At 47.7% G+C, this 27,826-nt stretch overlaps 1 protein-coding gene across 1 annotated transcript in view; it reads left to right on the forward strand.

Moving 5' to 3' along the window:
- MYO5B (myosin VB) overlaps positions 1–27,826 on the forward strand; it is a 121,742-nt gene that overhangs the window by 10,253 nt on the left and 83,663 nt on the right. Inside the window, exons 5-10 of the mRNA XM_009323124.1 lie at positions 12,326–12,482; positions 15,327–15,470; positions 16,445–16,526; positions 20,810–20,917; positions 23,020–23,129; positions 24,711–24,976. Of these exons, the coding sequence (XP_009321399.1) occupies positions 12,326–12,482; positions 15,327–15,470; positions 16,445–16,526; positions 20,810–20,917; positions 23,020–23,129; positions 24,711–24,976 (867 nt within the window). The remainder of the gene's footprint in view (positions 1–12,325; positions 12,483–15,326; positions 15,471–16,444; positions 16,527–20,809; positions 20,918–23,019; positions 23,130–24,710; positions 24,977–27,826) is intronic.

The following is a 27,826-nucleotide window of genomic DNA, read 5'->3' on the forward strand; positions in this document are numbered from 1 at the left end:
GAAAAAAAAAAAAAAAAAAAAAAAAAAAAAAAAGGGGGGGGGGGTGAGGAAGGAGAAAAAAAATGTGGGTGGGCTGGGCAAGGGACTGCAGAGGGTATATAACAATATCTGATCCCTTTTTTTGGACAAAATAGTTCACAAAGCATCTGAACACTTATTGTGATGAGGGCACGTGTTAAAACTCCCCTTTAAATGAAAGCTTTTCCCAAAGAGGATGCTTTGCAGAGAGTTGCTTTGCAGCACTTGCATGTAAAACAGCTTGAAAAAAGGCAAGTGATTAAAATTCATATGAGACAGCCTCTAATTTTTGCGGTGACCAGCCCTTTAGAAACTCCCTGCTTTACCCAGTGTGAGACTAAGCGCGCTCCGTTCATTGAAACAATATTATTTGAGGCAAAATACACAGCATGGAGTTAATTTGCTCCAAGTGCTGCTTCCGAAGGTGGTGGAGTCAAGCATTGAGGTGGTGGAAGGGTGGATTGTTTAGTGATTGCTAGTAGCTGAGTCTGCATGGTTCAAAGCAATTTGTGCTTTGGGAACTCATATTATCTGCAGGGCAATGCAACTATCTCCTCCTCTGGTCTTGCTCTCTACCGTCCTGATACTACCTGGCGAGGTGCGTTGGATGTTGGTGCCTTTTACACCTCTGGGTGCTGCAGGAGGCATTTGCGCTCCTGAAAGTGCAGTAAAAAGCTTTGGGGGAACATCCAGGATCCCTTGGAGAGCCAGCACAGCTGCCAATGCCCTGGCTGATTGCTTCTTGCTTTTCTTAGAGGAACAAAAGATCCCTTGTGTGCCCAAATCCTGGCGGTGGCTCTAATTTCCTTGTGTGTCATCGCTTTGGGCAGAAGCCTGGAGTTCAGCAAAAATTCCCCTTGAAACCTATTTTCTGCTGAAGTCAGCCTGACCAGCAGCTTTCCACGCACGAGCAGGGGTTGTTTCTCACTACTCGCCCTGACCCACGTTCCTCTCGATGACTACGTCCCATCAGTTGTTGCCAGCTCCATGGAGGTGGCCGAAGTTTGCACGATGACAGTGCAACACCAGCTTCCCATTCCCAGCCTTTGAGGGCTGTAGTTAAAGGTTAGATCTTCCCCTTCGTGTCTGCAGCCCCGTTTTTCTTCTCCCCAGCTATCCTCGGCCAGCTCGGCTTGACGGTGCGGTCACTGTGTTGTCTCCAGATGCTGAGCTGAGTCTATTAGGAGAGTCGCTGCAGTGTGCTACAGTAGTGAATATATTTGTGTGGCTTTTCTGTCTTTGGCCCCTATCTCTTCCTTTTGTACCAGTTGGGTTGACTCTGGGCACAGGCCAGGACTTGCTAGTCCAAGTAAGGTTTCTTAATGCCTTTTTTAAAAAAAATCATGCGTTATACTTAATAAAATGCAAAATTGGACACTATCACTAGATGGTAGAGGTATGTGGTGTGACTAGCGTTGCTGCGGGCGATGGGGCAGGAGAATGGACCCCCCAAAGGCTGTCAAACGTCTTTCAAAAATGGGGGGGGGGCAAGTAGTGAGGTGGTCTTTGCTCGAATCGTAAATCAAACGGCGAAAGCATCGTAAACCCCTTGCTGTATATTCTGTGTGTTTTCCAGTTAGCACATCTGGATCTTGCCGCGATAGCAACATTATATCACATATGTGGACCTCTTAATTAGCATGACATGTCATGCTAATTAACCACGAAATAAGTGCAACGTTCAAATCTTAGAGTGGAAAGGATCTCTGGTGATAAAGGACTTGCAAGAGCCTCCCAAGAAGCGTGTGGACTGGGTGAAGTGCCGTGCTCTTTATTCACTTGTGCATCCATTGGGCTGATGCTTTCGCAGATGCATGATGTCTGCATGTGGTCAGACAAAAATATCTCGATCGGATCCATGTATAACTCTGCTAAATTGGGAATGCAGAACACTTGAACGTTCTCCTGCCAGGAGCATGAAAGGGCTCTGCAGACCTTAACTGACCCTTGCAACGTCGGTGGGAAAACAAGTGTTCTCGTGACCTGTTGGTTAGACTGGAGTTTCCTCCTTCCCAGCGCGAGGATCTCCTAGCAGTGGTGTTGATAGTTCTTGCAGAAGAAATAAAATAAGAAATGCAGGAGTGATTTGGTGAACGAGTTCAGCTTCTGCGTATCTGGGCTGCTGGTCTCACCTGCAGCTCAGTGGGTACAGGATAACCCCCGGTGTCTGCAATTCAAACCAGGGTCGGCACCTACTATGTGATTCCTAAATTATAAGTTATATAGAAGTAGTGTGTCTTCGTCTTCCACCCCGCTGCCAGCGTGCTGTTTCTGGCACTAAATGCTCAAACGCTGGACTGCAGACGGGTAACTCTATTTAGTAGTGGCTTTCCGTTTTTGTTGGAAGTTAATGTACCCAAGTCTTGCATCGCACTGTCAAAAGCGTGTCTCAAAGTGTACAAATCGCTGCCTGCCTACACCAACAGGCAACACGGATGATCTGTGTCTTGCAGAGATACAGGTGCCGGTGGGGCTGTGTGTGGCCACGACCTCTTTCTTTTCTGCTGTGGGGTGCAATGCTGGAGCTGGAAAAGAGCAGAAATTGCAGCATTGACCCTGCCCATAACCTAACAGAGGCGGGGTGGGGTACGGGCACGGTGGGGGATGTCCTTTGATAGCACTTCAAATTTCAAGCTTTACAAGAGGATTTAAAACCATACAACGAGAGAGCGGGTAGGAGTTAAAAGAGAGATTAGCCCCCGACAGAGATGCAAGAGGAATCAGGCTGGCACAATAAATAAGGCTGGATGCTGTGTTAGATTAAAGGCGGGGAAGGGTTTAGGTCTCCTGGTGAATGAGGCTGGGTTGCGGGTTTGCAGCGAGCTGTGGGGCCGATCTGTGCTGCAGCTCAGCAGGGCTTTGTGGCAGGTAACATTTCAAAACTGAAGCTCTGGCCTAAAAAAAGGGTCAGAATAAAAAACACTCAATAGCTTTGAATTTAGGAAGGGGAGAAACCGAGGGGGATCTCTTCTGTTTAGAGTTAAAAATGGGATAGGGAGGAAGGGAGAAGGTTTTGGAAGAGCTATCCAAAAACATGCCGGTGCTGGTGTTAGACCTCAGGGTTTGCAAAAGCAGCTGGATGCAACTTCTCCAGAGGTGATACAAAGAAAAAAAAAAATGGGAGAGACTCCAGGTAACATTTCCCAAGGACTGGAGGAGAGACCCTCTAGTCTTACTTGCCCTGCTATGGGAGAGGACAGAGCTGCTCTGAGGATAAGTGGCCATCTAAATGATGCCTTTTTTTTTAGTTTCTTCTTTTTTTTGGCAATTTGGAATGAGAATGGTGCTATTTGCTAGCAACTTTAATCATAAAAGAGACATCCCTTCTAGAAAAATCATAAATACTCATAATAGGACAGCACTGGCATGGGAGAGCTTAATGCACAGAAAGGTCAGTGCCTGACTAAGAGTAATGATTGCGTGTGTGAAATATCACCGACTTGGAAGGAGTCGTAATGGGCTACATCAGACAGGTAATTACTGCTGCGGTGCAGGAGAACTGTTCGAGCTCTGAGGTGTGAAAGCTGCAACACCAAATATCATTAAACATTCAAAACAGTGTTTACGAGCATCGTGATTACATCGGAGCGCAAAGGCTTGCGATTGCCCTTGCCCACCTCCCAGCCACCGTTTGCCATCCCGCATCCTCGCTGAAGTTCTGGAGACCTCAGGATGGAGAACTCTGAGTGCGTGCCCAAAAGTCAACGGTCCCATTGATTTCTGAAAATCTCCTTCTGGGGTTTTCCTAACGTATATCAACTGTAATTATAATTAGATGGTAGCGTAGGAGTCTTACAAGCATCAGTGGCTGATGACGGTCGAGGTGATGAAGGGTCCTTCTTTCTAGGACTGCCATGGGGTGGAATAACAACTGGGTTGTCCTCCTGGTGCCTGCAGAGCTGAACTGCTGGGGGCATCATGTAAGCTTGGGGAGCAGAAAGCCGGCGTGATTCTTGCTCCCACGTGATCCTTTTTGGGAGGATGCAGTGCGAAGCCTCCTCCATCTGCAGGGCTGCAGTGCTCCGCAGGGGCTAGCTGCTGCTTGTGGGTGGCTCGGGTCGGAGGCGGGGATGCTCTGTGGTGCGATCCCAGCGCAGAAAAGAGCATCGGGGTGCCAGAGAGCTAATAAAATTGGCTGGGTGCGTGTTTTGCTCTCGTTAGAAACAGCACACAAAAGAATCGCTGACCTCGTTTTAGTGTGGCTGAGGAGCTTGTGTTCTTCCCCAGTGGGGTATGCGAAGCATAAATCCTGGGAGAAAGCCATCCTTCCTGCCTGACCTCAGGAATTGGTGGAAAGACGGGAGACAGCTCAGCGTTTTGCAGAAACTTTTGAGTACGCAGGGTTTTCTTTGCTATTGAAGGGGCATTTCCAGCTGGCTGCACAAAGCAGTCCCGGGAGAAAAGTACCTTAATGAGCCGGGACCAGTGGGACTCCCACCGCTCTCACAGGAGGAGTAACTGGCTTGCTGGAGCATCGCATAAAAGCGCTCCGACCTCTGCAAAGACATCTTAACTTGCACTGTGGTATTTGATCTCAGCATTAGAAACATCAGATTGATATGCGAGTTAAACGGTGTTGTGCAGAGGGGAAGGTAACGCTTTGCGCTGCTGGTGACTGCCGCAGAAGATAAGGTTAATTTGCACGTTGCCTGTTCTTTGGGCGTTGCGCTGCATGCTCATCCTTTCCCATTCAGGGCCAAACTGGTACTTTTAGGCTTTTTCCCAGCAGCTGAGAGATCCAAGCCCATGTTTTCGCTCTGGCTTCTTGCTGAAACCCAGGTGTGTGTGAGCAAATCGGCTCTGAAGCTGCGCCAGATGGACCCCGAGGAGTACATCATGCCCTATGCATCTTCTTAAGCCCCTGGATGGGTTGTGCATGATCTAACATCCCCCAGGGACACCTGCAACAGCTGAGTGACATTACACCAGCCTTGGGCGTTGCTGAAATGGGATATTGCTGTTTTCTTTCTCTAGTTTGTTGCGTTAAGGTGCAACGTTACTTTTGCAGTTGCGACGGTACCAGGATGGGGAAGGGCTACGGCAGCTCTGGGGCTGTTCTGGCCAAAATGTATTTTGGAGCCGTGGTGTGGCCCATGTTGGGTGTAGGTTGTTGGTGGAAAAAAACTAGTTATTCTCCCCTATTAGTATAAACCACTGTATAAAAAGAGTTATACCTCAAAAAAAAAAAAAAAAAAGAAGAAAAAAAAAAAAAGAAGTTATATAGGGTAATCCATGCTCTCAGTGAAAGATACAGTGTAAAAAAGACCCAGATGAATATGTAGCACTTGAAAAGCCATCCTTATGCTGCTGCTGGCTTCAGCAGCTGCAGCATAAAACATGCATTTGCGGCAGATGTTTGATAGCGCAAACAGAAAGCATGCCCTTAAACGCTCTTGTTTGACCAGACGCTAACTAATATCTTCTTGGGTTTCTCTGAGGGGAAAAGTGTGAGTGCCCCAAAGTTGTGTTTTCATATTTGCGTTGACCAGGCGTGGTATTCTAAAAATGCAAATTAAAGCCAACAAGTAAAACAAGCTGCTGCCGCTCTCGGCAGTGGTGCTGCTCCAAATTCCAGGTATCCCACTGAAATGGGAACGATTCCTGGCTTCGGAGGCCGTTTCAGAGGCGGCTCTTCTCTGCGTTACAATGCTGCAACACTCTGATTTTTATCTTCACAGTGTGCAACTTCTGTTTATTCATTTGAAGGCAGAGTTAGTCTCAGTTTTTCATCGCTGTCGTTAGCACTCGGGGGGATGCGATCCAATGGTAATTAAATTATTGCATTTTTGTGTATCGCTAACAATGCAGTGCAATAGCTACGCTCATTTTTAGCCAATAGTCAATTTTAGTCAATACAGGAGTGTATTAGAGCCTGTTGTGCGTCGGGGCTTTATGGGTGTTCTCGTTGTGGTGAGGCTAAATGGAAACTGCAGTACTTAAATGATTTTTAATCTTCAGATCGCTTTATGAACACTAATCCTCTGAGCATTCTGAAAGAAGTAGGTTAAATATGATTTCCACGGTGGAAATGCAGAGAGATTCATTGACAAGTTCCACGACAGAGAGAATTAGTGTCGGATCTGGGATTAGAGCTGGAGTGACCCCTGATAATTATTCACAGGGTCTGGCTCTGCCTTCGTTTGCTTCGGATATTTTTCCCTCTCAGAGGAGCTGTGTTTTTAGTGCAACTGGTTTTGCTCTCACTGCGGAGATCAAGATGAAGTCGAGCAGTTTGCTTAAGCCGCTGGTGCCAGTGATGGTTTTCTGAAGAGATGACTATGAAAACAAGTCCTATAATTTCTAGGTCCCTTCTCATGTCTTTAGACTGCTCCTTTAAAGAAAGCTGACTTTGGAAAAATTCTGACTGTGATTTAGGTCTGGAGAACATTTGGGGTATATTTGTCTTCAAATACTCCTGCTTTCCAGCAGTGTTGGTGAAGGTTAAGGATCTTGGGTGTACTGACATGTCCCCTATCTCTTCTTGACAGACGGGGGTGGTGGGAACCATCACTGTCCTTGGGTTCAAACCCTTTGTTATTGCCGTGGCTTGACCATCCCCTTTCCTGCAGTGAGGAGTTTCCTGGGACGTTCAGCCCTGACTTTTCCCATCAGTTTACCTGGTTTTCATACATTACAATGACTAATGACACTCCCAGGCTGAGAACTGCATACGGAAACACTGAGCGGTGTCTCACCTCTGATTGCTCCGATTCAACCAAAATGGGTGCAGCTCTTAGCACCGTGAGAGCTCTGTCCAGCTGGGCGGGCTTGAAGTTTGGACATTTCTACACACCTTTCCTAGGCTGTTTGGAGGCAGCTCCAACGGTAGCAGTATTCTCTGTATTGCTGCAGGTGAAGGACTGACTGCTTAAATAACCAGGGAAATCAGTTTCCTCGATGCAAAGGCTGGTAATTAGTCCTAATCAGAGCAGGTATCTGTTTGAAGTTCCCTTTCTCTTCGTAGACAACTGACTTTTTTTTTGCCTTGGGCAGCACCTTTAGATGTTGCCTTACTAAAAAAACTGGTATCTACTAGACTTTCAGACTAGACATAAGGAAGAAATGTTTTACGCTGAGTGTGGTGAAGCACTGGCACAGGTTGCCCAGAGAGGTGGTGGATGCCCCATCCCTGGAAACATTCCAGGTCAGGTTGGACGGGGCTCTGAGCGACCTGATCTAGTTGAAGATGTCCCTGTTCTTGGCAGGGGGGTTGGACTAGATGGCCTTTAGAGGTCCCTGAGGTCCCTTCCAACCCAAACCATTCTATGGTTCTATAATATTTTTCACATGTTGTGAAAACTCCAGTGACTGCCTTATTTGTTTTGCTGGGCTGGACGCCTCGTCCATCTCTTGCTGCGTGGGTGGCCAAGGGTGAGAGTCTTGATGGGTATTGCTCATAACGTGACAAATCTCTGCAAAAGACGACGTGTTGCTCACCTGCATAGCAGCTTATGAACAGGTATTACTGCTTGAAGAGGGTGCGTTGAAATAGCAAAGTGAAGCAAAACATTCAGGTTGCACAGACAGATGGCAGTCCATGGGCTGTATCAGATGCCACCAACACTTGCAGCCCTCAACTTTGGAGGTGCTGTTGCCCCTCGCATTGAAGGAATAATCCTGGACTTTGTTCGGGTTGGACTTCTGTGCCTTGATGGTTTTGTAAGCGTCTCTGATGGATGGAGGCTGTAGCTGAGATCATGGTATTAGTTCTTCAGGCTGTGGGTCATCTTGGAAAGCTGCTTTAAATGAAGAAACAAAAGTACTGCAGACCCATGGAGGTGAAACTTAGGGAGTGGCATCTTTAAGTGCCTCGTACCTAGTTTTGAGCTGTAGCAGTGGTACGTGGTGGGAACAGCATCTTCTGCCATCGTTGAAGTTTAATCCCCACTGCACACCCCGCGTTGCTGGACGACCGTGAGCGTGTTGTGTGCTGGCATGTGTGCATCGCGTGAGCTGTTTGCTGCGGGGAGAAGAGCGCTGATGCACGTCGTAGCAGCATAACAAGCCATGGCGGCAGCCCTGAGGCACACGGGAGCCACGTAAGCCCCAGGAGGAGATGTGACAGCATTGCCATGCTGCAGCAGAGCCGGTATTCACCCATAGCATTTCGTTTTATCCAGGCTTTATTTCCATAATAATTTTCTTCTGTGCTGATGCTGCCAAAATTGACTGTATTTCAAGCAGCCGTGTTGCATACCGCACCTGCACAATGGCCAAACATTTCAGTGTTTTTTATTCCACGCTGAATACAAACAAGTCCTGCCTGGTTTTAACTATTTCTGCTCATTGAGCAGACTGTTTGCTACCAGCCACTCTGTGGGGCTCATCTATCTTTCCCTGCTGGCACCCAGCAGTTGGTTAACTTGTACACCGAAGAAGGGAAAGTCTCTGTAGCCTTTGTTCCTGTAGGCTTTTATTCCTGAAGTTGGAAAAGAAATGTCTGAACATGTATTTTCCACCAAAAAAAGCAACAAAAGAAGAGACATGTTACTGCAAATACAGGAGCTTGAGTGGCCTTGCTGTCTTGCTTGGAAGCCAGCAGCTTTTTTTTTTTAAATTTTATTAATGTAATACAACTCCAGAAGTTTTCTTGTGCCATGGAGAACCCGCCTGGCCCATTTCATGTAGCAGCACATCAGCTGTTAGGGCAAAATTCTTGAGAAACTCTGGAAAAGTGTGACCTGGCAGAGCGGCTCCGAGAGCAGTAAATGGTGTTGGCCGTGGTTTTTATCGCTAGGTTCAGTGCTTTTTGGAGAATGATGGTACTTGTAAAAAGACAAGCCAGAGGGACAAAAAAACCACCCAGGATGCAACATAAAAAGGCAGTTTGTGATGGGACCTGAAGCCCGTGGAGACTGTGGGTCTGGAGAGCTCCTTGGATGGGCTCCCTGGTGGGTTGGTCTCTGCCTCCTCCAGCAAGGCACGCCCCGATAGCTGATATGGAGAAGTTATGAAAGAGGTCAAAATTGTTAATGAGAGATCTTAATTATGAATCTTAGATAGAAAAGAAAAAGAAAAAAAGGTTACAAAATATGACCTTGTAGTAGTGCTGACTGGATGCCAAGTAAGGCATAATTCCTCTTCTTTGAGCTTTATTGGCTTTATTCAACTGAAAAGTCTCTCCCAGACTGGTGTAGTTTTCATCTTCTGGCTTAAAGAAAAAAGAGGAGGGGAAACATTTCCTGAAATGTGCCGTTTGGGCAGAGGCTGTCACATTGAAAATGGTAAGAAGCAGTAATTCTCAACTTTTACGCAAATGCAGCTCTAAGCCAAGCCACCTTTGCGTTTGCAGGGCCAGCACTTGCTGGCAGAGATCTCGGTTGTCACCTCTTTCTTCTGCTTCTCCCTCGCCTCTGATGAAGGATAGTCTGTTCATCCGCGCTTGCAGCCCACGCCAAAACCTCTGTCTGCCCCATATTTTGTAGCTGACGCGACTTTTATGTGTTGCATCCTATTGACGGCCAATGTGGGACGTTCGCTGCTGGAGCTCAGCAAGCAGTTGTCCATGAAGGTGACCAAAGCAGATGTGAAACTTCCAACCTACTTTAACTGGAGGTAAACAGCGATAAATCACTGCCATCACCTGTCCCAAGAACTGCTGCTATGGGCTCATCCAGCATACTTTTATTTTTGGTGCTTACTCTTACTTCCTCACTTTGGAGCTGGCACTGTTTTTTTTCCATTGGGTTCATGTGTCCGGTGGCTCATGCTACGAAAAGAGCTTTATCGCACACCCATGGAAGTCTAAAGGCGCGAGACCGGTGTGTTGGCAGCCCCGTGCCCGGATCCTGCTAGCTGACTGCCTGCGGGAGAGTCACGGTGGCTTTGCCAAGACGTGCGGAAGGCATGCAGCCATGACTTAGCGAGTCCTCGGTGAGGTGCGCAGGCTGTCCCCACCCGGCATGAGTCACCGGGAACACCGGCGCTGTGTTTTTGGTTGCCTGGGTGAGGTTGTGCTCAGTTCAGGGCTGGTTCTTCTGCATTAACTGCCTGATAGCTGGAGTGGTTGGAGGTTCCTCTTGCCGTCGTGCTGGTGGATGCCCAGGAGAGCGGTGGAGCTGGCCAAGGGATGGATTAAGATGTACTTTATGAATTGATCCCTGAAAAATATAAACATGGCTGGAAATTAGCTCGCGAGTCCTCTCCTGCTGGAAGTGTTGGAAAGTTGTGGTTTGCACCAAAATGTTACGTGTTTGACTTGACTGAGTTTTTTTCCAACCAATTATCTTGACCCTAGAAGGAATTAAGAGGTACCTGCCTGACAGTGGAGGAAAGTAATGGCATGGTGTTGCAGTATGTTTGTATTTTTGTTGAAAGTGTAAGAGTGGTATATGGCAATCATTTAGCCTCTGTTCTTATCTCTCGCTGGTATAAGCTTAAACCGAGTATCTTAAATTGAAATGTATTTTTGTGGTGTTTCCTGATGTCAAGAGAACTGGAAGGTGTAAATTTATTGTTGCACTCGTCTATAGGATTTTGTGTGCCTGCATTCAGCTGTGATTCATGAAAGCTGGGCAGAGTCCAGGAACCTGGATTTGATCTGATTTAAAAACACGTTCAATTACATACTTGCAGCTTACCCCAATAGCTTTGGTATTTTGGGAGCTTATATCAAATCCTGCAGTGAAAATTCTCTCCTTCCCAAAGTCTGCGGCCAAATTGCAGGGATGCTGGGTTTGCCGTGTGCTGATGATGCCCGGCGGAGTGGATCCCACTGCAGCAGAGGCACTTGCTCCGGTGCTGGCAGATCTTTGGCTAGAGGGATGTGGTTCTCCTGAAAATTAGCTCCTTTTCCTGCCTTGGCCCTTTCTCTGCCTTGCAGCTCAAGCACATTAAACTGAGCGGGACGTGTCTAGTGGGTACCATGTTGTGCACCCGTGGTGGGAAGAACTGGGTATTTTAATATAGCTGTGATGACTTGTGCAATTTTTTTTGTGTCAATGATTAATTTTGCAAGTAGAAAAAGGCATTTGGATGAGCCTTGTGCTCCGTGCAAGGCTCAAAAGCTACATGAGGTGATGCACCCTCAACTTCCCCATGAAAAGTCCTGTGCCCTGGAGGTATCTGGTGGTCTGCCCTAGCCCTGATGGCGTCAGCAGCCTGGAGAGGCAGAGCTGCTCCTACGACCCAGGAACCGGGGCAGTGGTATTTGCTCCCGTGACGGCTGGAGAAGGGTTTGCATCAGCCCCTCGGTGCCAGGATAATGCTTCCCACTCTTGCAAAGCTTTTTCATACGTGCAGGTAAAAAGGTCTGGGGTGTATTTGCTTGAATTTTGTTATCCTGGTGCTGGTACAGCTGTGTCCTTTTGTAAGCAAATTTGGTGTGTGCTTGGAAGAGGGTAGGGCTGCCTGATCCTTCTGTTAATGAGCGAGACCTTCTTAAAAACTACTTTGTTTTGCAAAGCTTCAGGAGCTGAACAAACTTTACTTGGTGATGTCTACCAGGAATTGCTTTTGAACTCTTTATCCTCTTTTTCTTACCCCTTGGTCCCAGAAGTACCTCTGCGCTTTGGAGCAGTGACTTCCAATTTGGCAGGATTTGGGGATGAATAGATGGTATGAGTCTGATGTCAGAGACATGCTTTGTATTATCGTTGTCAAAGTTTTAACCAGATGTTGGGATGTGTGTGAAAATACTCATGTTCATATAATTGCATAGGGAATCAAATGACTCCTGCTATTTCCTAATCTTAGGGTGCTTGATTTCACAACTTCAATATTTTTAACGTATTTTGAGCGTAGAGGAACCTTTCTGGGTATCTATGTTTTGATAGTTCAGCAATAGGCTGCTCAAGCAAGTTTCCTAAGTAATTGCCCATGTTTTGTTGAGCAAAATCTCAAATACTTGAGTGAAGGCGTTGGGGGGGGGAAATTAAATATATAATATTAGAAACTGATATTCAGCCAATGCCCATTAATAGTTCTCCAGGCAAATGTCAAGCAGCAGAGGTTTGTTATTGCAGCATGTAAGGAATGGGCTTCCCAACGCTGGGCTACGTGCTCCAGGGGTGAAGAAAGCAGCAGCGCTTCATGCAGGGGTTCATCTCCCGCTGCCTCTGCAAGCCCTCGGAGATGTTCTGGAGGTGTTCAGTGTGTCCTTTACGTTTTAGCTGAGATGTATCACAATTGTGTATTATTCGTTGTTACTTTGGTAGAGTCCAGAATAAATCCAGCATCCATAATGTAGGTGGTAGCAAGGTGCGGGAGATGGAGACATGTGAGGATGGAAGATTGTTGCGTGATGTGAACGAGCTATTAACAAGAAAATAGATTAACTTACAAAAGCTTTTCTTCTCTGCCTCAACAGGGATGAGAAGAACCAGTCCATCATCGTGAGCGGGGAGTCGGGTGCTGGAAAGACGGTCTCTGCCAAATACGCCATGCGCTTCTTTGCAACCGTCGGTGGTTCTGCCAGCGAGACCAATATTGAAGCCAAAGTCCTTGCGTCGAGCCCAATTATGGAGGTAAAATCATAGAATCATAGAATCATTAAGGTTGGAAAAGACCTCCAAGATCATCGAGTCCAACCATCAACCCAACACCACCATGCCCACTAAACCATGTCCCTAAGCGCCATGCGCTTCTTTGCAACCGTCGGTGGTTCTGCCAGCGAGACCAATATTGAAGCCAAAGTCCTTGCGTCGAGCCCAATTATGGAGGTAAAAGCTGCATGATTTCCTTTGTCCTGCTTGCAGTGATCACTCTGTCTCTCCAGACGTCACCAAACCAGCGAGAGCCGTCGGGGCTTGTGAGCAGACCTGATTTGCAGCCTCACGGCAACCCTGAGCTGGTCTGAAAGTACAGAAATATGCTGATAAGCCTCTATTTAGCCCACCTCAACCGCTCCTCTGTTTGATGGTCTTGAAGCTGAGCCCGTGCATCCCTGGCACGGCTCCAGGAGCTGGGCTTTGGTCGGCGCTCCGGAGCGGAGCGCCTGAGCAGTGTTGCTGGCACCATTAGTATTTGATCATCTTCCTCCTCCTCTTGCCACCGCATGGTACCTCCTAATCGTCTTCTTTAATAGTATAGGCACGAAATAGATTAAGTAATCCCTTTCTCTTCTATCTAAGGTATTTCAGTGCAGTTTTATTTTTGTTAATTTTCTGTTGCTATGAATCACATAGGGGAATAACAAGTCCCATTATAGGGAAATCCCTGCTCTAACAGAAAAAATTTTCCTTTTACAAATATAAAAGAAAGGGAAAGCTGCTTTGTTTCCTTGCACCATGACCGGATGGTGAAAATAAATGTCTGAGTGCCTAAATCCCATTTTCCAAAGGGATTTTGGAGTCTGAGTAGCTTCACTTGCAAAATATCCAAGTCAGTGTGAAGACAAGGTTTGGGCTTTTCCAAAGTCAGTTAAGCACTTTGTGTGGGCTTGTGTGACTTTTTTTTTATGAAGGCAGGAGCTAGCAGTGCTGCTGTAGTGGAGCGTAGCCCTGTCCTTTGCTTAACCTTAGGCTTGGCTTAACCTGCAGGGAGGCTTCCCACCGCCGTGCCTTGTGGCCAAATTGTCTAATAGACACGGAGGTGGTGGCTGACCCCGGATGGAAACCAACCCCAGCCCAAGAGACAGCACGCACGGTCTAGCATCGTGCTGCCCGATGTGGGGTGGAAGCTGGAATGACAAAATAAGTGGCGGTGCGGATGAGCAGTAAACAAAAGCTGCGCGGGCAGAGGATGCGTGGTGATCTGCTGCAGTGTGGGCTTCGTGCTGGTTTACTCCTTTCCTCACCCATCTCCTGTGCCTCTCTGAAATGTAGCTGCAATACCTGGGAACGCTTAAAAGCATCCAAGGAAAAATTCATAGTGCGTGCTCTTCTTCTATATGACCCCACAATTTTATTGCTTTAATTTTCTTGCCTGTGTTCAGTTCTGGATGTAATTTCTAAGTGCTGGGGCCAGGGAACCTGTCTGTCTTTATTGGAAATTGATGAGAACGTTGCCCACGCAAACAGTAAAAGAAAACTGCCTGGTTTGCAAAAAAACCCGAAGTTAAAGTGTGAAGATGGAGTAGAGGGATGTGCGTGTCATGAAACAGTCCTCAGCGCTGAGGTGCGCCGCATTTGATGCGTGGGATGTATGTCCCTGCTGGGAGATGAGGCAGGTATCTCTGATTTATAGACAAGGAATCGAAGCACATGAGATAAGATGGTGATGGTATTCTGGATGCTCGATTCGGCGCGCAAAATATCTAGTTGTAGTGTTTGTTGTAGCAGTTGGTGAACTCCTTATTTTCTGGGGAATGGGCATTGGGCTCTGGGCAGAAATGGGGTGTGTGTGCTCTGCCCTGCTGCTTTTATGTATGGTCTGGGATGCGTGCTGGAGGGTTGGAGGTGGGAAGTGGGGGCTGTGGGTCTGGGAGCGCCGTAAGCGATGGTCACGGGCGAGCTGCGGTAAAGGGGTAAATAAATGGGCTTTGGGGGAAGGAGGTGCGTTAGCTAGCAGAGGAGTTGGGTTGGTGGTGAACGGATGGGGCAGGGAGCAGGCAGGGCTTGCTGAGGTGGACTGGAAGGAGAGCCTGGGAAAGGCAGCGAGCCTTCGAGAGGTGCCCGAGGGCTCTTTCCTGTACATGTCCATTCCCTTCTGGAGCTTCTCCTATTGCTTGAGGCTCATCATCTCAGGACAGGGGAACGGTGGTAGAAAATAAGGCTGGTGTAGCCGTGAATGGGAATATTGACTTTCTTCAGCCTTCTTGTGTCACCGCGAGTTGCTGCTTTGGTTGCTTGGTGCGTTCACGTGTTTGCAGTGCTGCACCCCTGATGTTTGTACGTGGGCTGGATTCTCTCCTCTCCCTTCTGCCACTGCCTGTGGCAGCGTTACCTGCCCGGGAGGTGACAGGTAGGTTCTGGAGAGGCATGGAGGGGCTCTGGCCATGTCACAAAATCCATGGACCGAAGCGCAAACGTCTGGAGATGGATTGCAGCTCGTTCCCTCCCTCTTGTGGGGCTTCATTGCCCACGTCCCCCCCAGGAAAGCTGCTAATGTTGACTGTTTGTGAATAAAGGTGGGGACATCCTATAAGACAAAACAGGAGTGCTGTGGCTGTTGGGTTGTAGTAATCTGATTACTGTACAAATACTCATTTCTGTTTATATGCGTTTTTCTTCCATAAAAATTCTGGAGACGCCACCTTTTCAGCAAAGAGTCCTCCCTAAAGTCACGTCGTTGCTCTGCCTTCTGCATCTGGGAAGGGATTTTCCTCAAAACCTCCCGTGACTGTTTATGTAACACTGATTGCAAATTTAGATGTTTAAATAATTTTAAAAATTAAATTAAAAATGAATGTTTAATTTTGTTTCGTGCAGGCGATTGGAAATGCTAAAACAACAAGGAATGACAACAGTAGTCGCTTTGGGAAATACATTCAGATCGGCTTTGATAAAAGATACCACATCATTGGTGCCAACATGAGGACGTATCTGTTGGAAAAATCACGAGTTGTATTCCAGGTGAGGAAGCTGTGCTGTTTTTTCTTCTTTTCTGTCTTTTGGGTGCTGTACACTTGCTGTAAATTTGGAATTTAATAGTCTAGGTTTTTTCTTTGGATTAAAAAAATCGCTTTAAAAGTAGCTTTTTTTGGTGGACGTGACTTCCAGACATGTCTTTCAGGCTCAGTCTTTTGCAGTTGTTATTGATGATCCCAACCTGATGACCTCATTCTGGAGGAATATGTACCTGGGAGACTCGTTAGTTGGCCTCTGGCTGTTCCCTCCATCCGCCCCAGGCTGGAGCCCTGAGGAGGGACCGCTGTTCCCGGCCTGGCTACTGGGCAGGGATGGAAAGCCTTTCTCTGGGCAGCTGCTGAGATTTTTTTTACTGAACCTCATAAAAAGCCAGGAAGAATAAATTGCAGGCAGCAGTCTGCAGTTTTGAAGATGGAGGAGAGGCAGGAGAAGGGCTGAGGAGGCTGATGTCTCTGCTGCGGCACCTCCCGTGGGTTTCTTGTGCAGGGCTCAGGACAAGCTTTCTTGGTTTGTGCTTAAGATCTAGCTCGGAAGCACCTGCAAAACTTTTGTCCTTACACACAAAAAAATAACCCAACTACAAAAAGCCTAAAAACAACCAACCTTGGGAAGCCACGAGCGCAGGCCACCTCTTTTTACGTTGCTGTCAGTTTGCAACGTGGTGCTTGCTAGCTAACAGCCCAGTTATCCTAGAGAGGGATAAGGCGTGGAACATAATATTAAGTTATTTATTTCCTTTGCAAGATGGGCAATATACTTTGGTCAGAGCAAGGCTTGGCACCTCCTTTCTCCCAGGTGGCAAAAGGTCCCCGTCGACTTGGTGGCACCGAGGGGTTCTTGATGGTGGGAAGCCAGGGGATGGGGTCAGGGTGGCCCTGGGCTCAGCGGGCACCGGGCTGAGGGTGGGAGCACTGCTGTAACCTCTTCGTGGCTCTGGTAACTCGGCGTTTTCCCCGTAGGCAGAGGACGAGCGCAACTACCACATCTTCTATCAGCTTTGTGCCTCGGCGAGTCTTCCAGAATTCAAAGACCTTGGACTAAGTAAGTACTTCCACCTCCCTGTGCACCGGCGGCTGCTGCCTAGGTGTGATGGCAACAGGAAAACGTGGTGGGGTTAGAAATGCAGGTCAGTGATGAGGTCACGTGTGCCTGTTCAGTGGGAGGAGGTAAAGGGAGATGAGCTTGAAGGGCTGCTTCTCCCCCAGTGGTGCAGAGGTTTGCTCGTGCCGTCTCCAGGGATGTGGCACCTTGGATGAGACGCCAGCCCTCGTCGCCTCCGCTGTGTAGCAGCTTGCCGCATAAAGCGCACGAAGTTTGTGATGCGCTGGTCGGTGCTGTCAGGCTCCTCCTGCAAGCGCTGCTGGTGGGTCGGAGCTGTTGCTGGAAGTTAGCCGTGGTGGAAGAAGCCTGTGTATGTTGTAGAAACTGCATGCAGAACCACAGGGAGAACCACATGCCATGGTAGATGCCAGCTGATGCAGTGAGGTTGTATGCATAAAGATCTGTCTCTTAAATTAAATGTGAATATGGGTTGATCTGTAACGACTCTTGGCAGGAACAGATGTGTCCTTTGAATACGTTCTATTTTTGCAGTGGTTAACTCCTGGGATGTATCCCGAGTTGGGTTTTTTCCCAGGATTTGCAGCAAAACCTCTGTAAGATGCCTGAATAAGAGGTTTCTCACTTGCAGGAGGGGGTGCAGAGATGTGGTGTAATTCATTTTTGATCTCGAATATTTGCTGTTGCTTAAAGAGAGAAGTGAGGCTTAAAACATGCTTTTAAGGATTTAAAACTGTGAGGAAGGCAGGTTGTGATCCCAGCGCAGAGCATCTTGCTGCTGCAGAGTCTCACAGAGGTTTCCATCACGGCTACAGAGGAGTGGCAGATCAAGAGACAGGCTTTCAGTTTCTGGGTAATTCTGGGCTTGTGTTAACGACTTTTTGGGTCACCGTAGGCACGTTGGCCACACTTACCGAGTGCTGGTGCTGAAATGGAAGCACTCCTGTTCTTGTCCTCTTGTCACCAGTAAACCTCAGTGCATTATCCAACTGTAGTCCATACCCTGCCCAGTGACACCAAACCAGACAACCACATCCATTAATTTTCTAAGGCATAAGATAACTTCTGAGACTGTTTAGGTGTAACCTTAATGTCTGTCCCAGGACACCTGGGTGGGAGGTGAAGGTTTTGCGTGATTGACTGTGCGCCAGCCCTAGTGTGGTCAAGGCTTGTGACGGACCTGGGGCTCCTTTTGGTCTCTAAGGGTCCCAAAATAATGTCCCTCTGACAGTGGCTTCCCAGCTGCCGTCAAAGAGCCTGCGTTTGGTCCTGTTGCATGCTCACACGACCCCAGAGCACATCTCTTTTGAGCACTTTCAAGAGTTTCTACCATAGGGTTACACACTTCATTTTTGCAAAGATACCCTGAGTAACGATGTTGTCCGCTGGCATCTTAAAATTCAGAAATAAATTATTTCAACCCAGTCTGGGAGACGAGTTGATACGGAAAACCCTCTGGCTGTGAAACCACCTTTCTCTTGGGAACGTGTGGATCAGAGGAAATCTCAGTCCTTTTCAACACGTCTCTCTAAAAGCATCGTCTGTATTTGTGGTGACTGGTAATACTGAAGGCTGAGAGCTCCCTGCTCTCCTGGCGCATCGTCCAGGACATCTTTGTGCTGTTTGTGACTGTGGCTCTCGACTTCAGTGTCTCAAGAGAGAATGCGTAATGGCAGCAGCTGGCAGCATAGGAGGCGGTGGGTGCCAGGGCCGTTAGCCCCACAAGGAAGCTGCCTTGGGTCGTTTCCGATCAAAATTTTATGTTGTCAGTGCGTGTCAGCCTCCAGCTGCGCTTTTCCGTGGTGCTCGTGCGTTTGCTGTATCAGAGGATGCGCGGGTATCCATACAGCCCGCTGCTTGTGCATTCGGCTAAAATGCAACAACGGAAAAAGAAGTGATTCTCTCCAAAATTAAAGGTGTGTGTCTCTGGTGTTTGCTGCACTGTCACCTTGCGATAGCTTAAAAATACCTCCCCGAAATGTTTTGATAGCTGGCAGGTGCGGCGCTGCTCGCGCGTTCGGTGGGGATGGCTTCTGGGGCACGGGGACGTGGGTGCCGTGAGCTGCTTTTGTTGGGGTGAACCAGGCTCGGCCTTGACCTGTTGAATTACTAGTGCTGGGCAGCTTTCTGTGAGTGCAGGTGTGCACAATTCACTTGTTTTCCTTTCTTTCAAGGGATTTTTTTCATTACCAGCTTTGCATCAGATTTACTAGCCTGTATCTCGAGATGACTAGTCAAAACTCAAACTTATTTCCTCATGTAAGCTGTACCTCACCTACCCGTCAACCTTTTCTTCCCAAGGCTTATACAAAACAAGGAGTATCTCGATGTAAAAATCCACCTTTTATTAGACAGAAAGCAGGATGTATATTTTTCCATATCAAAAGTAGGAGCTGTTGCTTCTCCTTTGGGTCTTGCACATACAAAGAATTGTTGTTACTCTCTTTTATATCGCAAAATGCTGGAAGACAAAGAGAGTCTCTAAACCGATGTGAGCCCAGCAGAGCAAACCAGTAAGTGTTGGCTCTTCAGTCAGAGCGATCCTAAAGGCTTGATTTTAAACTAGAAAGAAAATACTTGACTTAAAATGCGGGAGTCGGTGTGCAACGCAGTGCCTTTCGAAGCGCGGCGTCTAACTTAACGATGCCTGGGCAATGGTGCAAAGCAGGAATATGTTTTATTTGTTTGCAGCGGATCAAAGGGTTTCTGTGGTTACTAAAATCAATGCACGCGTACTGAAATATAAATATTGGAGTCGGCTATACCAGAGATTACTCGAGGTAGAAACAGATCCCAACGTGGATGGTTAAAATTGGAGGCTGATGGGGGATGGGGGTTTCTCCTTTGTGTGTTCCGTGGCACGTGGTGGTAGGGATGTGGTGCTGTGCCCATAGTTAGGGGTTTTCCCAGCAAGGTGGGGCAATCTGGCTGGAGGTGGTGTAGCTGAGCGATGCCCTGACTGACCGGTGCCGTCATCTGCTCTCTGCATGGCGCAGTGGGTGCTAAACGTCCCGGTCCCATCAACTACCGCCAGCCCTGGATGCATCTTGCAGGGCGACGTGCAGCAACATCAAGCTGTTAATGCGATGTGCTCCATCACGGGCTGGGTGAGCTCCTGCTGTGCTGGGGGGACCGGGATGGATGTCGACTCTCTGACCCCAATCAGCGTTTTCTGCCCCTTGTTCCTGATGCTCCGGCAACGAGCAGAGTTACTGAAACCTCTGGGTCCCAGGGCTTTGTATGCCAAAAAGAATTAAATGTTTTTCTTACAGCCTTGAAAGTACAGCTAATGCAAAAGCCTGCGGGGGGGCTGGGAAGGGCTGAGGACCTTCTGGTGGCAATGTGAGTCAAAAAAAGTGCAGATTGCAGTGATTTTAAAGGTTACCAGCAGGCTGATGTGGAACGCACAGTAGGCTGTTTTTCTCATTATTTTCATGATACTTGGGAAATATGTTTGTGAGTTTTAACGATCTTTCTGAGCTTTTCTCCTCCTACCCGGTTTGAAACGAGTTGAAGCTGGTGCTGAGAACCAGTTCTGGGTGGGATGGGGAGGCTGTCCACCGCCTGGGTTCCCCCAGCCCTCCCCCGGGCCAAGCCTGCTCCCGCACTGCCAGGACTCAGCCTGGCAGCCTTGGGCACGTATCTTAATGGTTTTGGCCTCAAATAAGCCCTTGTTTTAAGGAAGGGTGGTTGCACGTGAAGCTTTTTAAAGTGAGTATAAATCCTGCGATCTCTTCTTGTTGTATCTGCATTTGAAATGCCTCTCGGTCTCCGTAGGGTTTAGCTTTGCTTCGTCCTGAAATAACTTTGCTAAAGCACAGATGCTTAAACGGTGTAATGCTGGCACTGCGAGCGTTTCTCCATTCCCTTTGCTTCCTGGGTTTAAGGCATTATGTGGGAAAGGTGTTAAAATGTCTGAATTGGTCATGGGTATGTAAAACAGGATTAAAAAAAAATTGAAAATAGTAACCTCAGTATTTGAAGTAATATGCACCTGTGCAATAGAGCAGTTATCTGTAATCCCAAATATACCAGAGTTCTGCCCCGGCTGAACTTGCTTTGCATGGGGAAGGGGTTTCATCACTGCAAGAGGTAGTTACAGTCACTTATCAAGGTTCTACTTCATCCATTTCTAAGTAAACCATGGTTTAAAGGAGATGCGTGCCCTTCAGAGATGGGCAGGATCGGGGGACAGGGAGCATCCCAGTGCACACTCTGGAAAGCTACTGCTTGCTGATGCATTTCTTCCGTTTCTTCTCTCCTAGCATGTGCCGAAGACTTTTTCTACACTTCTCAGGGAGGTGACACGTCTATCGATGGCGTGGACGATGCTGATGACTTTGAGAAAACCAGGCATGCCTTCACCTTGCTTGGTAAGGGGTTGCTCTGCTTGGAGGCTTCCCAGCAGAAATCTCTTGCAAATGTTTTTCAGTATTTTGCCTGAATTATATGGCTGTCCTGTAACACTAAGAGGTATAAATCCATCTTCCTATTGACCTAGTTGGCTTTACCTTGCTCTTTAGTATGAGCTGCAGAAGTGTTTCTTACAGCTGTCTGCGAAGCAGCAGTGAAATGGAGGAGGACACCGAATTTAAGAGAAACCAAAATAAACCATTCTGGAGTCAAAGCTGTGCTGCAGCTTTGACTTGCTATTTTTTTTACCCTATTTACAAGCAGGAAAAGAGCTATTACTCTGCAGTTCAATCTGTATTTGGGTTGAGGGTGATGCCTCTTCTCGGACCATCGCAACCACCCGTGCACGCTACGGTTACACGGTGCCATAGCCTGCCTGCAGCAGCGACTGTTTGAAAAGAAAAACAATTTTTGCAGGGGAAAACTTTCCCAGAGTTTATTAATATTTATCTGAAACCAAGGTTTTAAATCCCGGTAAGTCTCGGTGCCTCTCCGTTGCATTTCATATGTTGGGAGAGGAGCTCGTGATGCAGTTGGCAGCCAGCTGTGAAATCCCCCCGAACAGCTGTATCGCAGCCACCGCGCTGTGCCGGCAGCGAGCGTGGGGACTCATTTCGGGTGTTATAACTGTAAACATTTCCCCCAGATTTGTCCTCTTTGTGTTTTAGATGGGCTCGATCTCTTTTTCTTTGGGGCGACAGCGGAGTCTTGTCTTTACCCTCCTCTTGTCCGGCTTGTGTGACTTCTAACTGTTAACTGCTCAAAAAAATACGACTCCACTGGTTGCTCCAAACTCGCCCATGGGACTGTAATCCCCAGGGAACGCTCTCCCCATCCCTTCACCACGTGTAGTCTCTCTTTGGTCCCTTTCTCTGCCTCCCCGAGCAGACCCCCTGTCTCCTTGCTGGTCCCTGTGAAGAAGCACTATGCGAGCTTCTTCCTCCGCTGCCAATTTGATGATGTTTTCCTGTTCTTCACATGCTTCCTCTGGCTCTGCCTTTTCTCACTTTCCTTCAGTGTTTCCCAGCTCTATCTGCTTCTGTTCAGGGCCTGGTGAAATTGCTACTACACTTTCTGGTCTTGCATTTTTATGTGTAACAAGAAGTCAGATTTATCTGCAAATCCCCACCCTAGCCCCGCTTAACTCTAATTAAGAGTGCCAAGTAACAGCAGAGCATTGCTCCTTTTAGTAACCTTGAAATATTTCTCACTGTGCTGATAACAGAAAAGTCCCGAGAGAGAGAAGGGGAAGCTCTTGGTAATTCAAAAACCAGCAGGTGATGTCTCAGACCTTGGGTGGATAATTAGGACACCAGCACTGAACACAAAAGGGGCACAAAAAACCCCAGTTGGGATGTAAAAATGCAGGAATTGGCAAGACAGCTGTGTGCAGGCTGCTGCTGAGCAAAGCTCCTGCTGGGAATGCCTGCAAAAGCCTGCCAGAAAAATATATAAAGCAATAACATCTTACACCCCCAGCTAAGACCCACAACGTGTAGCTCCTGTTGGGACACTGGGGGACCGTAAGACAGCTTCACGTCACCTCCCTGGTGACTTGCTGTAGCACCAGTCTGGAGGTGTTGTGCATCATGTGCACGGCTTTAATTTCCTCTTCCGTTTGTGGGACACTGGCGATAAGTTGTAATTTCTGTGCTTCAGGTGTCAGTGAGATCTCACTGGTGGACTACGTTCGCAGAGAAGCAACTCCTCATTCTATAAAAGCCGCAGAGCCCCTGTAGCTCTGATCCTGTTCGATCATTATGGAGTAGCATCCTTGGTTTCGTGCGCATTCACGATAGTATTAAACCCATCTGTGATAAAATTGCTTTGATGCAATCATTAGGGGTAAGGAAATAACATGAGGAGCTCCTCTCGCCGTCTCAGCTGTCATTTTTGAGCGATGACTTTACTGAGAGTTTGCGGTGAGTTTATTGGGAGAGGTCTGATAACTCTGAAAACCAACAGCCCGGGAAGGAAACCAAACACCGCAAGCGTTTTCAAATAAACTGAAAATTGCAGCTTGTTTTCTGTTGTGAAAATCAGCTATCGATTGTTCCCGTAGGTGTGAAGGAGTCTCATCAGATGACCATTTTTAGGATAATTGCTGCCATTCTGCACCTAGGGAACTTGGAAATCCAAGCGGAACGAGACGGCGATGCCTGTAGCATATCGGTAGGTCACCAGCAGGAGTGGGGCACGTGGGGAGCTTTGTATGCTCATAAATTGGGCCACGCTGGATGTGTTGAGCTTCGCAGCAGTATCCTTTGGTAGAAAGCCCTTTTCCTCCTGGTTTTCTCTGCTTTTTTTGAAAATGCATCATAATTTCCTGGTTGCTTTGTTTTTCCTGGAAGGTAGTGCCTTAATTTCTCCTCTCTAGCCAGCCCATAAGCGAGATGATTCAAAGGTCGCTTACCACCTTAAGTCCCAACCCATCTTTAAGTCTTCCTGCTTTCTTAAAAGACTTGGTGCGCAGAGTATTGGGGGAACGGTGACTCCCACCAGCAGAAGGTGTGATGCTCTACAACCGCTTTGCTACAGGCAAAGCCGTGAGGCTGCCGCTTTTAATGTGGCCATCCGGTATTCGAAGGAGCACTGCACAGTTAATTAGCAACAATAAATAAGACTAAAGATGTCTTAGTGGTGGTTTTTCTGCTTCTGTGTTTGTTCAGGGAAGGGAAAAAAGTGATTATATGGAAAATACTGTCCTGTCAATTATCGTTGCATCCCAGACTGGGTCGTTTGTTCCTAATTAAAGTATTAAAATGGGTTCTGCACACACTTTTAGCGGTACCCTTGAGATAATGTTGTGTGCAATTAGTTGGATGCTGGGGGTAATTTGCTTGATATTTGGCAACATGGATATGTAAAAGTGGTCTGCTCCGACAATGTTGAGTTCTGTAATGGAGTTCATGTTGTTTAATTACCTTCAGATGTAATTGCATGGTATTAAATCAACCCTGCTATGACTTTGAATCCATGGTCAAAAAGGTATCAGAGCAGAAAAGCATCCTAGAGGTCTTTTAAAATGCATTTTTCTCTCCATCCCCAAACCCAGCCAGCTTCTATACAAGCATGTATCTAACTGGAAACAATTTACTACTTTTAGATATGTATTATTACACTGAGGAAAGGGAAATTGATTGCTCATTGTCAAAAAGGCAGTGCCCGCTATCTTTAGCATAATGGAGAGTCAGAACTGCCTTGTCTTAGTTTGAGGGGGGGGAAATACTACGCACTAGAGAAAATGAAGTTCACATTTCATTTTATTGATTATGCAAAACACAACCCCTTCTGGTAATGCCCATTTTGCAACTTTGTTATTCAAAATGGGGTTAGTTTGGTGTAATGGCATACCCTAAGCTTTAACTTGAGGCTTAATCACGGTTGCTCTGAAGGAGCGTGTAGCTGCAGCTCGAGGAGGAATAAAGCGGAGAGTGCTCTTTCCTGTTGGCAGTCACTGTGGAAATCTGCTCTTCGCGAGAATTGAGATCTGAAGGATAGCCAGAGCAAAGCCATAGGGTGTGCCACCGTTCAGAGCTCCGTGTGAGCCGTTTCATCCATCTCCATGAAACCAGCGCAACTGGATGAGTGCTCCATTGCCTTTCTGTTTCCTATCAACTGCAGAGAAACACAGTATTTCCCTAGATAGTTATGAAATGCTGCTAACTTCTTGCACTGATCTGGGACCCCGGTGTTAAAACTCCAGTTTTGGAGTGTCACTAACCTGCTGACTTTGCTTCTCGTTAACCCCAGAGCGAGGACGAGCACTTGAACAACTTCTGTGGCTTGCTGGGCGTTGAGCACAGCCAGATGCAGCACTGGCTTTGCCACTGCAAGCTCGTTACCACGGCCGAGACCTACGTGAAGAACATGTCCGTGCAGCAAGTGGTGAACGCCAGGAACGCTCTGGCCAAGCACATCTACGCCCAGCTCTTCAACTGGATCGTGCAGCACATCAACAAGGCCCTGCACACCACCGTCAAGCAGCACTCCTTCATCGGCGTGCTCGATATCTACGGGTAGGCATGCTTTCTGCTTCTAAGGCTGTTAAATTAGTCCTTTCTAATTTGTCTCACCCTTCTGGCCACGCACGCTCGACCTTGGCTTGTGGCAGGGTGTGGGAATAATAGAAGGGGATGCAAAAAAGCGCAGTCGTGGTGTGTAGTTTGCAGTTTTGAGCCTCCTTTAGCTTGTGCAACCCTGACACCCAAACAGTGCATGGAGATCTGCTTGAGCGCTGGCTTTTGGGATTTACCTTCTATGCTGTTTGCATTTGGGATTTCTGTCCTGCATGCTGTTTAAAGCATCAAGCTTAAAGATGACCTAGGGCTAAAGGTAGATGCGGAGACCAAAGACGACTGCGTTGGCTCTGCCTGGGGTTGCTGTGGGGTTTGAGGTAACTACTTTGCCTCTTCAGCTGTGAAATCGCTGCTGCGCAGGGCCCTTGTGCAGCGAGAGCTTTCGGAGGACTTTGGGAACCTGTGGCGGGGCGGGGGGGTAAGGTGCAAAAAGCTGTGGCATAACCGAAGGTAAAGCTTGCAGCCTGCAACCTCGGGGGCAATGAGCTGCTTTAAATTCCGACTGGGTATCGGTTGCTGTGTGGTCTGTCATCCTGGCACTTGAGCGCTGGTAGAAGGGCGATGAGAGAGTTGTATGTGAAGAGTTCATTTTAGCTGAAGTGCTGCAAAGAAGCAGAAGATGGAGGAGAAAGGGAGGGGGTTATGTCAGTTGTGGGGTGGAAAAGGAAAGAGGTCTTCTGGGTTTGTTGTTTTCCCCTCCCCTCTTTCAACACAATCCCTTTTCTGTCTCTTTGGGGAGCAAGGACAAGGGAGAAGTGGGACAGCAGTGACCTGCTGAGCTCCCTTTAAAATATTAAGGTACTTGGTTGCTCCTGTTTCGGAGGGGAAGGTGGGATGGCCAAGTTGTAGCTGCTCCAGGAGCCAGTCCCTGACCCAGTGCAGTCGCCGTGCTTGCTCAATCCCAAATCTCATGTAAGGGCAGACTCCTCGTAAGGTCTGTCAGATCTAGGTGAACCTGAAGTTCAGAATGAAATCCTGCCAAAGTGGTTCTGGGTCAGCTGCAGAACGCTTTTATGGCTATTAAACCTACACAGTTACTGGAATTGGATCTTGTGTATAAAACCTCCTATGGGGTTTCTACAGCTACTGGTATTTGGGATGTTGATTTTTAACATCCGCTGGACGGCCACGGCAGCAGAAAGGATGCCAGAAGTCAGTGCCGGAGCACCGGCATAGCCCACTGCCTGCTCAGCTCCATTGGCGGCTGCTGCCACACGGCAAGGTTTACAGGAACACTTGTACCAAGCGTGCTAAGAGTACAGTCCTCTTTGGCTTGGGATTTTAATGGCATGGTTTGAGATGGTGAGTTTGCTGTCAGAGGTTTGCAAGTGTCTGAACTCTCCTAGGTATATAGCGCAGGACCTGGAAGATCTTAAATAACCAGATGGGATTGGCACAGTGTGGTTCGAAGACTGTATGAGATGGAAAAACTGTTTCCCATCAGTGTCCCTACAAATAGAGATTTCTGCAGGCTGGAATATGATAAATGAAGCTTTGAGGTGGAGCTTTGTGGGTGATAGTGGGTCAGTGCGGAAAGCTGAACATCTGAGTTACAAAATCAGACGTGGTCTTTCAGAAATCTGCATAAAAGGAGACTTGAGGATAACGCTTATGAAAGATTAAGATGGGCTTGAAAACCTGTTAGTGTGGAAGAAAAACCTCCCTTAGCTGTAGGTCTCCCGTGTGTCACATCCAGCACGTGGGCCAGCTGATGCTTTTACAGCACTGGTGTCACCGCAGAGTACAGCAGATTATTTTTTCTTCCACAGGGACCTGTAGGTCCTATCGAAAGAGGCAGGTTTGCAGGGGACGAGTGTCCTCAATCCGAGCCATAAAACTCGTGTGAGTCTGGTCTCCTAAAGAGACCGTAAATCCCTTTCAGAAGGGGGTATTGCTGTCTAAACGCTGAGTAATTAACAATGCAGGGACTTCAGGTGCTGGCAACCCGAGTCTCTGCAGTCCTTCAAAGTGGTTTGGCTCCCTGAAGTCAGGTTATTTGGGAGTTGTAACGCATTCTGCCAAATATTGGAATTTTTTTTTTTTCCCCCAAATGTCTGTTGGTTTTCCTTTTCCTCTGGGAGAGGGATTAAGCTTGAAAGGCAGGGAGCCTGCACGCAGCCTCCACCGCATGTCCCTGACATCCCGACAGCACCTCTGTCCCGGCGCTCCTGGGGGAGAACTGTCCCCATGGGTTGGGTTTCTAGGGACGGGGTCCAAACCGAGGGTGCAGGGGCTGTGGGGCTTTGTTTCCTAATTCCCCAATGCTCGACCCTGTGTCCTTAATCCTCTGTTAGTACTGAGGTGAGAGGGTGCAGCATTAAAAGCCTTTATGTATTTATTCAAAGTGCGTCATTTGCTATAGTAGCGATACCGCAGTCCATCTGAACGGTGGATTCATGTGGCGTTCCTGGACTTGGCGGGGACGGCTTGTTTTCCCTCTGTTTGCCATGTGAAGTCTGAACACCCAGGCGGCCAGCTGCGTATGCTGGACTTTGAGCTTTAAATATTTTAGTATAAAACCCGGTGCTGCAGTGGATTTAGGAGATACCAGTCATGCAGCAGAACAGGGAACAGGAGAAAAGCCAAAATGCAGCATTTTTTCCCCAATGTCCGCTCGCAAGAGCTGTCCCCAAGCCGGGATGTGCCTTCCCAGGAGCCACGGTGATGGGTCAGAGTGGTGAATGCGTGGTTTTTTGTGTTTGTTTTTTTTTTTTTTTTTTTATTTCATCAGGATATAGGCACTGAAATGAATAGAAACAAAACAGCCATTGGTTTGCTTTTCCCATTAGG

The sequence above is a fragment of the Pygoscelis adeliae genome, unplaced genomic scaffold, assembly GCF_000699105.1.
Source record: "Pygoscelis adeliae isolate BGI_AS28 unplaced genomic scaffold, ASM69910v1 Scaffold174, whole genome shotgun sequence".
NCBI classification, from domain to species: Eukaryota; Metazoa; Chordata; class Aves; order Sphenisciformes; family Spheniscidae; genus Pygoscelis; species Pygoscelis adeliae.